At 35.3% G+C, this 12,252-nt stretch overlaps 1 protein-coding gene across 1 annotated transcript in view; it reads left to right on the top strand.

The window, feature by feature from the left end:
* SCFD1 (sec1 family domain containing 1) overlaps positions 1-12,252 on the top strand; it is a 50,728-nt gene that overhangs the window by 18,823 nt on the left and 19,653 nt on the right. Inside the window, exons 11-15 of the mRNA XM_054634488.2 lie at positions 1,283-1,422; positions 2,462-2,552; positions 2,874-2,947; positions 3,490-3,571; positions 10,513-10,609. Coding sequence (XP_054490463.2) covers positions 1,283-1,422; positions 2,462-2,552; positions 2,874-2,947; positions 3,490-3,571; positions 10,513-10,609 — 484 coding nt within the window. The remainder of the gene's footprint in view (positions 1-1,282; positions 1,423-2,461; positions 2,553-2,873; positions 2,948-3,489; positions 3,572-10,512; positions 10,610-12,252) is intronic.

Genomic DNA, 12,252 nt, shown 5'->3' on the forward strand with positions numbered 1-12,252 from the left:
TTAAAAATTATATCTAAATATAATTTAGCTATAATTATAAAATTATAAATTATAAAATTAATTTTTTTCTCTTCAAGTTTTTATCAAATATGTGTCCTTGAAATGTACTATTTTTTTGCTGAAATATTAAACACCTCTTGTAAGATGAGGTTTGTGTTCATCAACTCTATGTGTTTCCTTTGAGTAGTTACTTGGTTCTGTTTCTATTCTGGCATGGATCATTTGAAGTATTTAAGTCCCTGCCAGGGTTTAACTAGAAACATTTTAAAACTTTATTTGACAGTTTCATTCACGGTGATCCATTTCTATATACTTTAATGAAAATAATAAAGTGATGTTTTATTTCTGGAAAAAATATCTATTCTAAAAGGTTCATAACAGTTTCTTGTAGTTGAAGGTTTCACTCTATCATTATTTCTCAAGCAAAGAGCACCTTTGAAGTTTTAAATGTCTTTGAAAAGAGCTAGGACAAAGTCAGCAAGTGGAATACTTGTTAATACTCTTTGTTGAAAACCAGAGAGAATAAGTAAGCTGCAAAAAATGCAGGGCAGTCTTTGGCAGTGGGGGAAAGAACCAGAAGACCCACAGGGAGCAGTTGGTGATGTGAACAGAATTGTGTCCTCTAGCAAAGCAATGTAGTTTCTATGTTCATGCATCTGTAGAAGAAGAAAAACTATATGGAAAAATAGCAGCTTTGTTGCAAAGTTTTGCTTTATCATGCATTCACTATTTTACTAGTGCTCAAAAAATTAGGGAAAGAGCTGTGAAGGTGTGGCTCAGTAGTCCTCTTAGTGAATAATCCTGTTGCTGTTGGCATCAGCTTCTTGGCAGCTTTGATTCATATGTTGTAGCTATGTAAGTGAACAGATTTAGAAACACTTTTTGTCTGCAACATAGATACTTTCCTACTTTGAAGTTTTGGGGAATTGTTAGAGTCCTTGCTAAATAACTCATTTTCTATGCAGACAACAGTGTTCAAAGTTCAGTGTCAGAAGAGTGCTTGCATATGAGATAATCAAATGTCTTTGCATAACATTCATTGCCTTGTTTAGTATTGAACTGATCACAGTTCAGTAACTGTGAGTAATTTTGGAGTCCTTATATTGCTGTTGTTATTATCTAGTTAACCAGTAAACTGTTTCCTGCCTTCTTATGAAGTTCTGATAAATAGCTGTGTTAATATTTTTTTAGAAAATATTCTAGAAGATATTTTTTTGAGTATAAAAGACTGAATAAACAATTAAATTGTCAAATACTTACATAAGATTCTTCTTTATTGTAGGATTTCCATTTGAATAGAGTTAACTTGGAAGAATCAGCAGGAACAGAAAGCACTCCAGCAGGTGCAAGACCTAAGAAAAAAAATAAGAAGTCCTATGATTTAACTACATCTGATAAATTCTGGCAAAAGCATAAGGGCAGGTAAGCTGTAAAGGGATACAGTTTATATTTATTTAGTCAATATAAACTCTAAGTATTCTTCATATATGACAGTTCTGTTTTAAGCTTCTTTGAAAATCTTTTCTAGCTTGGGGGCCTTTCTTTTTAAGGTGTATTGGGTCTGGCTGAGATGAACTTCATTCCCCAGAGCAACCCTCACAGTGCTGTGCTTTGCACTGGTATCTGGTAGTGTTTTGGCTACTGCTGGGCAGTGCTCCCACAGCATCAGCACTGTCTCCCCAACACTCACCCTCACCAGCAGGCTGAGAGTGGGCAAGATCTTGGGAGGGGGCATAGCCAGGACAGCTCACTCAAAGTGACTAAAGAGATACTCCATACCTTTCCATACCATACTGTACCATTCCATTCCATTCCACTGGTCAGCAGTAAAAGCTAAGAGAAAGGAGAAGAAGTATACAGTGTTCAATGGGATTTTTTTTAAATGTTTTTCTTCTGGAGCAACTGCTCTGCCTACTGGAGCTCTGCTTCCTGGGAAATGGCCAGACATCATCTGTTGGTGGGAGGTGGACAATAAAACCTGTCGTTTTCCTTTGCTTTCACACATAAGCTTTCCTTTTTTCAACCACCTGTATCTTGACCCATGACTTTGGGGGTTTTTCTACCTTGCTTTCTCCCCTGTCTTGCTGAGGAGAGAAGTGATAGAGTCACTTGGTGAGCAACTGGCATGCAACCAGGGTCAAACCACCACATAAGGAATAATCTTTGCCAGTATTCATTGTCCATGATAATTGTCTGTTATTTCTTTGTTACAGAGCTCAAAATTGTTCTTACCAAAACTACATAAAATTATCGAAAGCAGTGAATATATCTTAGAAAGTTTAAGTAAACCTGCAGTAAGAAAGTTAAAGTAAACCTACATTATGTCAAGATGTCATTATTTTCACTGATTTGATTCTGCTGCATGATTTGTGTATTGTTATTTCCAAAAAGGTTTTTATTGTCTGGTTCTATTATTTCAGTTTGTTGATTTAATTGAGCTTAATGCAGGTTATTGCATTAGTCCTTTTCCAGAGGTGGCCGAGTCTGTTCAGCAAGAACTGGAATCTTACAGAGCCCAAGAAGATGAAGTCAAAAGACTTAAAAGTATCATGGTAAGTTTAATAGGGCTTGTAGAGATGCCTAGCCCACCCATGTCATCCCATGGACAAAAATTTACATTGCATGCTGAATTTTAGGCATGATATGATCTTAAAAGTAGGACTAGAAGTACCATATTTCACGAGAAGTTTCCATTTCTTGTTCATTGGTGTTGCAATTACATAACTTCCATACTAACTGAAAAACACAATCCAGACATTAATACCATTATGAGAAAATAGATTCTAGATGTATTGACTTTATCTGCATGCATGATATTTGTATTTATTATGACTATTTTTATTCGTCTTTTCAAACTCTTCCTCAAAACCCAGGGCATTGAAGGGGAGGATGAAGGAGCAATAAGTATGCTTTCAGATAATACAGCTAAGCTAACTTCAGCTGTCAGGTAAGTAGTCAATAATGCATTATTGTCATTTAGTTATCTGTGAACCATTTCTAAATTTTTTTTGTTATTGTACTTTCAGTATTCTTTGAAATAAATATCTTTAAATGGAGGCTGTTCAGCTCTATAATATTTTTAAATGCATTATAATTCTGATAAAGTTAAATGCAGTGTCCTAAACCAGTGCTTGCATATGTAACTTCCACAATGTATTTGACTTTGGAGTCTTTCCTCAGCAAAGACAAGTAATCTGAGTGCATCATAGATTTGCTTGCACTCTTCCACCAAAATCCCCAACCTCTGCATTCTTTCATCAAAAAAAAAAAGTGAAATCCCCTTCTTCAGGTATCATTATGAGAATCATTACATCAATATGTTGTCATTTCTTTAGTTCCAACCCTATTCTGTAATTTTAGATTTTAATAGCTTTTAAAGGTCTTTTCCAACCCAGACTGTTCTAGAAATGTTTTAGTGCCTACTGTATACAGTGCACAATTCCACTAACAGTGCAAATCAGCAGGTTAGTTTGTATTTAATCTCTTCAGCTCTCTTCCAGAACTTCTGGAAAAGAAGAGGCTCATTGATCTTCATACAAATGTTGCAACTGCCGTTTTGGAGCACATAAAGGTACAATTGCGCTCTAACTTGAGTTTTCTGTCAGTAGTACTCCTTAACTTGAGGAATATATTTGAGGCAGTGAAGATAAGAAAATGAGCCTTCTCAATGGTGCTACTTTTTCAGAATTCACTGTGTAGCATTACTTAGTGTTGAAGGGTGAGAGAGAATGAATTCTGAATGCCTCTGCATGGAAAGCAAAGAACACCAGTTCTTTTCTTATCAGAATTTACTAGTATATTCTGGTTTTTTTAATGGTGGCCACAAGTGTTGGGTTGAAGTCTTTCAAAAAATAAGTTTATGATGGTAGTGTTTTGTTTATTTTAGAGATGTATCATGGCAATTCATGACTTCAGTCTAAGCAATCTTCTGTTCTGTATGTGTTTGTCAGAAGGGCACTGTTGACTGCTCACCAGCAAAACTGATACCCAGAGATGTGGCAATAATGATCTAACTTACTGAAGTGGTCTTTCCAGCAGGGTCTGTGTTAGATGTCTTGTGCATAATTTAAGAACTTCACAAGGGAGTTTGTCTTTCCTGTTTTAAGTCTGCTGCTTTTGTCAGAGACCTTGCAGAGGGATTCATGTCAAGTGAAGGCCCTGGTTACTGCCAGGATAACTTGGAAAGTGGATTTGTTTTCACAGCATGAAAACAGAAATTGTAGATGAGGCTTTCAGAAACGCTGAAATTCTTTCCAGTTTTGGAAGGTTTTTCAAACACCAAGTCTCACTGAAAATCAGTAATTAGAGAGTTTTACCCCAAGCTACTTAAAATTCTTGGAAGGCAATGTGTTTTGAAGCTAGCTTTAACATTTGTAAAGAATGTAAGATCTGTCCTCAGTTATTATTGCTACTGATTTTTTTTAAGTACTGCATATGAACCAAGGATTAATTCTGCAATTAAATTAATAAATTTGTTTTACATATTTATAAAGTTGGAGAGGAGGTAAGTGCCTGTGCTTAGCTCATTACTCTAGGGGCTAGTATATGGGCTTTTACACTATTAGATATGTCAGTTTCCATATCTGACAATTTAAAAGCAGTACTTTAATACCACTGAAAAAAATTGAAGTCAACAATATGAATATTTTGATCCCTTGACTGTAAATTCACTTTTCCAGGAAAGAGACTGGCATGATAATGGCAGGCCTAGACCAGTAGTATTCTATATAGGGTTTGTTGGTTGGAAAAAAAGTTTCAGAGCAAGATGTAGAATGGCAGTAACATCAGTTTGGCTTTCCAGTATCCTATTGGCAGTGAGCTGGAGTCAGATGCATTAAATGATAGCAACACACTTGATTACCTAGAGGTGGAAGGAGTTGCCTTATCTGGGCATTCAACCAGCCCTTGGCTTGCTGCTCTGATAGGGAAGATGCTAGTAGGGAGTGCCCTAGGAGTGATGGTCCATTCCTCCACATTCTTAATTCTGGTACTGCAAAGTGCTCAGGCTCTTCACCTTCCTATTGTATAAATGTTAAAGAAAATTGTGAGACAAATGGCCATGCAGTTTCTTCAATATATTGATATGTACATCTCCATCATCTTTTCTTTTGATTTAAAAAGCTTCAGTTCATCTCCAGATATTTAGGAAATTGCCTTAAACTAATGCAGACGGACGCATTTTTTCTATTGAAATTTGCCTATGATAAAGCTTTTTAACTGAATCAATGTAAAGTTTATTCCAACTGCTTTTTCCTGACCGTTTTCTCCTCTCTTTTCACCCTCCAGTGTTAGAAAAAGTATCTTTCAATCTTGAGTTGTGGAATTTTAGTAGACAGGACATTATGCTACCTAATGGATTCCTCAAAAATACTCTCAAAAAGGGCAGTGTCTCATCCAGTACTTTTAAAAGAAATTCTGATGAGACATTGACTGTGTGATTAAGAGGTTTTATACACAGTTACATAATGAAACCAGATTAGGATAAGGCTGATTCTTTTTTGCAAGTAAGTGCTAAGGTCATGAGGAGCTAGTGGGGTGCCATGCTCTTCTTCAGGTTACTGTATTTTCACTTCTAAAATAATCAGGAAGTGCATTCCTACTTTAAATAGAACTATTTGCATTATCCATTATGTGATTTTACTATATTAATTACTTGAGCATTTTTCTTCACTATATATATAAGGTTCTATGCAAAAAGTGCAACGAGACCTGCTTTGGATATACTAAGTGAACTAAAATTTTCTTGTGGTTATACTTTAATGTTCAGTTTACAGCTGCTTTCCACATTCTCTTGGATTATTTTCTAAGACACAGCAAGAGGAAACCAGAAATTAATCACATACTTATGGGTCCTGGCAGTTTTTTGGCTTAAGATTTAGGGAAATAATGGAAAGTATGCATCACTTTTTCATGAAGCAAGCTATCAAGTATTTATTGTCAGTGCTTAGAACAAATGCATCCTTGTTTTGCATTTATTGGTTTTTTCCGCTGCTGAAGCTGGTGACTGAAGGTCTGTACCCAACAGATAACAGATTTAGAGCTACAGTTGCCTGCTTTAAAGTTTCAAGTAATGCATATCTTTGCATGTCATTATAATATGAATAGAATTACTGATGTATGTTAAATCATAAATATAAAAAGATGCACACATATACTTTTGTAAAATGATGGCTGGGGAGTAGATTAGATAATCTCTTGCTAGAATTCTACAGATGTAGAATTTAAGGGGCAGATTTTTATATGTATTGTTAAATTATATGTATAAATCTATATGTATTATTAAATTACTTGTATTTGGCTTAGGTTATTTTTAAAATTCCTACATGGTTTTATTATGTATCTCTACTTCTGCTTGATCTCAAGGTCTGATACTTTGCATGATCTCTTAATTGAGATCCCCTTAATTGGGATTGACAATAGCCTTTCAACTTTTCAAATTCATATTTTTAAAGGAATTCCACTATTTTAAGTACTCTGTTTTAAATAAGTTTACATTTTGGTCTTACACCATGTGAAATGGTATGTGTTTGTGAAATATGTACATCATAGTCGGCCAGGCTGTTTTTCTGTAGTTCAGAACTGGTAATTCATTAACCTTCTAGTTACAACAGCTTTTCCTGAGTTCAGTTACAGTGACCTTCCAATCATCATTCTGTGCAGTTCAGTGAAAAGGAATTGGCTGTGTCTGCCACTCCCAGCCTTCTTCCAGAGTTTCTCTTCCCCTCCATAGCAGCACACTGTGATTACCTGCCCAGCTTCCCTCATTCTGGAGGCGGTTATTTCTGGTCTTTCTCTGTCAGCATCTTTAAAAAGGACCTCAGTTTCTTAGAAAATGTCTTCTCTCTTCTGCATATTCTCTCTCTCTAAAATTAAGAACTTTTGTAGTGTAAAGAGAATAGAAGAGCTTCCAGCAAGTCTCTACAAAAATTACCCTTTAAGAGATTTTAATGGGTCCTGCCTCCACTTGCTTGCTTTAAAAAGAATCGTGTTCTTTTTGGAGTACAGTGCTCAAGTAGACTTTCCCATGCACTTCAGTAATTTTCCCTAAAATAAGTTTTGGCTTACGAACAGCCTATTTCTAAAGATGATAAGTTGAAAACTTTCACAAATATATTTTTTTTAAAAAGCATCTGAAGTGTGGCATTTTAAGTGCAATGTAGGATCCTGTTTCTTAAGGGGCAGCCAGAAAGGTCTTTTGAATGAGATTGGTGTGGAACAAGATGTCATAATAGAAAGTCAAGAGCAGGAGTCAGAAAAGGAATAACTGTAAAAGTAAATGCATCTTTATTTTATTATTTTTTATTATTATTGATTTTCTTCACATTGCTTGCCAGTTTGGCACCCATAAGAACATATTCTTTACTGTGTTTTTTATTGAATCTACAGGATTGTTTAGCTCCTATTCCCCAGCTTTTCCTCTTGGCATGCCTGTGAGTTTGCCATTGAGTGAGCAAAATTGCACTTATTTAAATTAAATGGGACATCTGCTTCTTATCAGCACCTCTTAGACAAGTTGGCTCTTCGAAAACTGTCTCATTGATGTGGCATATCTGGGATATCTATCAAAAGGTAACTAGTTGTGTTTAAGGCTATTCAGTAACCCATGTGAAATTTGATTAGGTGTCCATCCAACTCCTAGCAAAAATTATTGCCCTAATTAGATAGATCTTTGCTAGTAACTTTCATTAGTTATCTAATGAAGAAGCAGCTGAATAGGCTTACCACATTGATCCATCCCTTTAGTTTATCACATCAGAGTCTCAAAAGTTTTACATTGCTGCTTACCTCTGATGTCCCTATTGTGGATAGAAAAAAAAAATAGGACAGAAAAAGAGACATGGACCTGAAGTTTTGGGATTTTCAGTTGGGGGGTTTTCCTCCAAAGAGTGCTGAGTTCACACTTCAGAAGTAATTCTGCAAAATTTTTGGAGTGAGTGTACATGTATCATTAATGTTTCAGTTTAGGCTCAAAGTGTAGCCCATATATGCAACCAGTGAATTTTCTTTGCTTCTGGTAATCTGTTTTGTTCAGCAGCCATAGTCAAACAGTCATAAAGTTGCACATGGCTGAGAAGAATTTTACCTAGCCTGTGCTCCAAGTAAGTTAACAATCGTCAGTCTGTTCTTAAAATTGAAATTGATGTTTAAATTACGAAATTTTATTTAGAAGTTGATCTGTAAACAAATACAGAGAATCAGTGAATCTTTTTATGTTGCACATTTTTACATGGCATCTGAATAAATTTCTCGTAAACAGATCACCAGCTAAGATAATATGGGCTTTGCCAAATTCAACAGTAATATATTTAACTTTATAAGATCAAATTTCCACATTTCAAGACAATCCCTTTTTTATTGGATGCCTCTTGTCAGGGAAAAATATTTTAAACTTAAAAACATTGAATTTAGCCTCACATAACACGATATACTAATGTAGATGAAATACAAAAAGCAAGTGAATGTAATGGAAATACTTAAAAATTTGTATTAGTTTCTTTGCAATTGCTTTACGTCTGTAGAGAGATTTAAGGAAACTGTAACGCAGAAAATCTCCAAGGTGCTGTAGAATTGAGGTCTCCCATGGTTTACCAGATACCAAATTACATGTGATGTAAGGTCTTGGAAAAAGGCTGGTAGCTGGGTTCTATTCAGACTTCATACTGCTCTTTTAACATAAACTCAAGTTAAATATAGCTTGAAGGAAGCTCTAGTCCTTTTTTTTTTCTCCTCATTTCATGCATCTTCTATGTAGTCATAGTCACTATAACAATCAACAGAAGACATTCTTCTGCCCCCAAAAAGTAGCAGGGGGTCATCTCTGAGTGCTCTTCATGGTAATTTACTTTATAAGCTATAATTGCAAGCATGCACAAAAACTTTAAATTAAGTTGTTGCTTTGCAAGTAAATGCTCTTCTCAAGGAGTTCAGTAAGTGGCAACTGAGAAATTGAAGCATTGTATAGCTACGTGCATCATAAGCTAATCACCATATGCTTTCAATATAAAAATATTCTTGTAATTCATATCTTTTTTACTTTGCTTTCTCTTCTCTAGCTCTTTTTTTGAGGAACTTACAGTACTCAGAAGGTGAAATATCCTGATAGCCTTACACTGGAGAAATACCTTTTTTTTTTTTTTTGGAGAGGTGGTAAAATAACTTTTTTGAAATTAATTTTTTATTTGTGATCTCAGGAATAATTTTAGTAGAATTCAGAAATATGTGAAAACCAGACTTCTAAAGTTTTTATGTCCCGTCATTACAACTACAACTGCACTGAATAAAATATAAAATAAAATATATGAATAAAAATAGCAGTTTTAAATGCTTTGGCATTATCAGGCAAAATTTCTCAAATCATTTAACCCAAGAAAAGCAAGGTGACTCTTGCTCTCTCTGGCAATATCATTTCAGTCTCACAGCAGCAATGGTGTGGACCTGACACACTTCCAAAGCAGTGAGATGGAGATCCACTCTGCCAATCTCCTGTTGGAGCCAATACATGGCTGAATGTGTTCAAACATCAGGATTTAGTTAGTTACCAGATACTAAGGTTTTGTAAGCTGAGTAGCTGTAACATTGGTTGTGATGCTACATTTTCATGTTCAAACACACATAATGATCTGCATTGTAGTGGAATGTTTTAAAATAAGTTCTGGAGTGCACTTTTCTATTTTTAGCTTGTAAGATCATGATCAATAAGTGCAAAGCTTGTCTGTTTGTGCAGATGTGCTGCAATGCAGTCATTACTTGCATGGCAATGTGATGTCTTCCATAAAGCTTTTGCCTCAATAATTTTGTGTAGTCCCTGTGCCATCCTCTCTAAAAAGGATTTTCACAACATCTAGATGTGTCATTGTATAATGAGAGACTTCTTTTCCAGTGTCAACAAGATAATCTAACTATAAACTTCTCCATCTTTAGTGTAAGTGAATTATGGCAAGCCTTTGATCTGAGGTAGAATTTCTGTACCAGCCCAAGCTGGCAGTTGCCGACGTTTCTTCGGGATGATGCCTTATTGTATAAAGGAATTTCCCATATTTATCTGCATTGAATAATTGTCTTGTGGCCTGGGAGCCTGGAGGTTCAGAATAAATTGGACATGATATTCACTTGACCGTTATTTTTTCCTTTTACAACATAGCAATGTGTATGATGGCATGTAGTTTTCAGCTGCAGCAAAGCCATAGTTGAAAACAAAGGTTCTCTTCCAGTTCAATATTCACAGCAGACACCCCTGTCTTAACTTGCTTTTTCACTTTTTTATATGATAATTAAATACACATCAACTTTCTGAGAGTTAATAAAAGCATATTATAATACAAGCATTAGTTACTTTTACTGATAATGTATTTTAAAAATATATGTAAAATGTATTTTTTTTAAATGTATTTTATTATAAAAATAAAATTTTTAAAACTGTATTTTTAACTTAAACTGCATCCTTCTTGAAAGAGAAAATAAATATTCTTTCACAATTTTAAGATGCTAACCCTAACACTTACTCTTAAACAGAGTCGAAAGCTGGATGTGTATTTTGAATATGAGGAAAAAATAATGAGCAAATCCACTCTGGATAAATCTCTTCTGGACATGATTTCTGACCCAGATGGTGAGTACTTTAAATCTGAACTTGGTATAAAATTTGTTAAGCTATCCAATAAATCTATACCTGCTTGGATTTCAGGGTTGGTAAAAAGCAACCTGTGCAAGATTTGTAACCAAAGCAGCTTTTGATTGATCTTCAGTAGCAGTCTAGAGAGTTTAATGCTTCAGTTGAGTATTATCCAAAATATTAGCTACTTCTGCAGCTCTACTAAAATCCTATCCTAACCCCTTATTTTGGAAGGTCAATATATTTTATTTTATGTGCTTTTGCAGTATTTAGTAGTGTAGCATGGCATTCTGTGGTCTGAACAATACTAATTCTTTAAAATCCTCCTGCATGTTTTATAACATACACATACCTCAGGAGCACAGTGAAAACATCATAGAATTTGACCAGATCAAGGGACTGTAATGTAGGTAGATCCTGCTTGTGTGAGGAAAGAGATGAATGGGACAAGTGGAGAGAAGGGACACAAGGTGTAAATTGGCCAGTTCACTGGACTCACCTGAAGCTTTGCATGTGTTGATTCAGCTGTGCCATGTCTGTTTTGATCATGTAAGAGCACAAGCAATGCATCCCAGCTTCTGTGTCAGAGAGGGATCAGACATACCAGAACATTGCACACCAGGGGTGCTCGGGTTCTCTGTTAGCAGGAGTCACTGGGGGTCTTCCTCTGAAAGGCTGACCCAAATGACTTCTCAGCTTTTTGTACTATTTCAGCATCAATTCTTCTTTCAATCTGTCACAGCCTGATGTATGCCAAAACACTCTGACAGATTTCAGTATGATCTGATACCAGCTGGCTGGAAGAAAATAACAGGCAGAGCAAAATTGTAAAACTTAAATTAGGATCTCTGACTTGTCTGCATACTGGCAATTATGTTGGCAAACCTCAAGCATTTAGAGACCCAGGGTTCCTGCTTTTTTTCCAGTGTGCTTTTCAAGAAAACGTTTTGTTAGTGCATGATTATGTGTGTAGTCTTACAGCTACATACTGAGCTTAATGCCTGCTTGGAGTTTGTATAATGATTCATATTTGTAGAAAGAGTGTATATACATCCTGCTGACATTTGGCAAAAATCTTTTAATAGTGTCCATGCTGTATAATCAAAGGGCAGTAGGAGAAATAGTGCACAGTTGGTAGAAATCTGAGCTAAAATTTTAAAGATCTCATAATAAGTCAAGTCTAGAAACTAATAAGCTTTCAGAAAATCTAATGTCAGACATCAGTCTGTAATTCAGTACATACATTCATTTTTTATTTGAAGCTAATAAGAATATGCATAATCTGTACTTTTATTAAGTATCAATACAATTACTTCTTACTTGAATCCACATTTTCTATGCCTTTTTAGAGTTCAGTGTAGAGCAAATTGTTTTCCAAGCCTGAGGTATCTTACCAACATTCCTATTGGCAAGGTTCCTGGGTTTTATGCAAGAGAAAGATTAGATTCATAAGCTAGAGTTTTTCTTCATAAGCTAAGTATTCATAAGCTAAGTTTTCACAGTATTATATTGGCATTTTATATTCATTGTCTAGGTTTAAGTTTATGTAAGAAAAAGATTTAAGTTAAACCATGGTGATTATTTCCAGGCAAGCTGTCTTGTTAAACTGTCCAGCCTCATATTGTGGGATTCACTGAGAA

The sequence above is a fragment of the Agelaius phoeniceus genome, chromosome 6 (genome assembly GCF_051311805.1).
Source record: "Agelaius phoeniceus isolate bAgePho1 chromosome 6, bAgePho1.hap1, whole genome shotgun sequence".
Lineage (NCBI taxonomy): Eukaryota > Metazoa > Chordata > Aves > Passeriformes > Icteridae > Agelaius > Agelaius phoeniceus.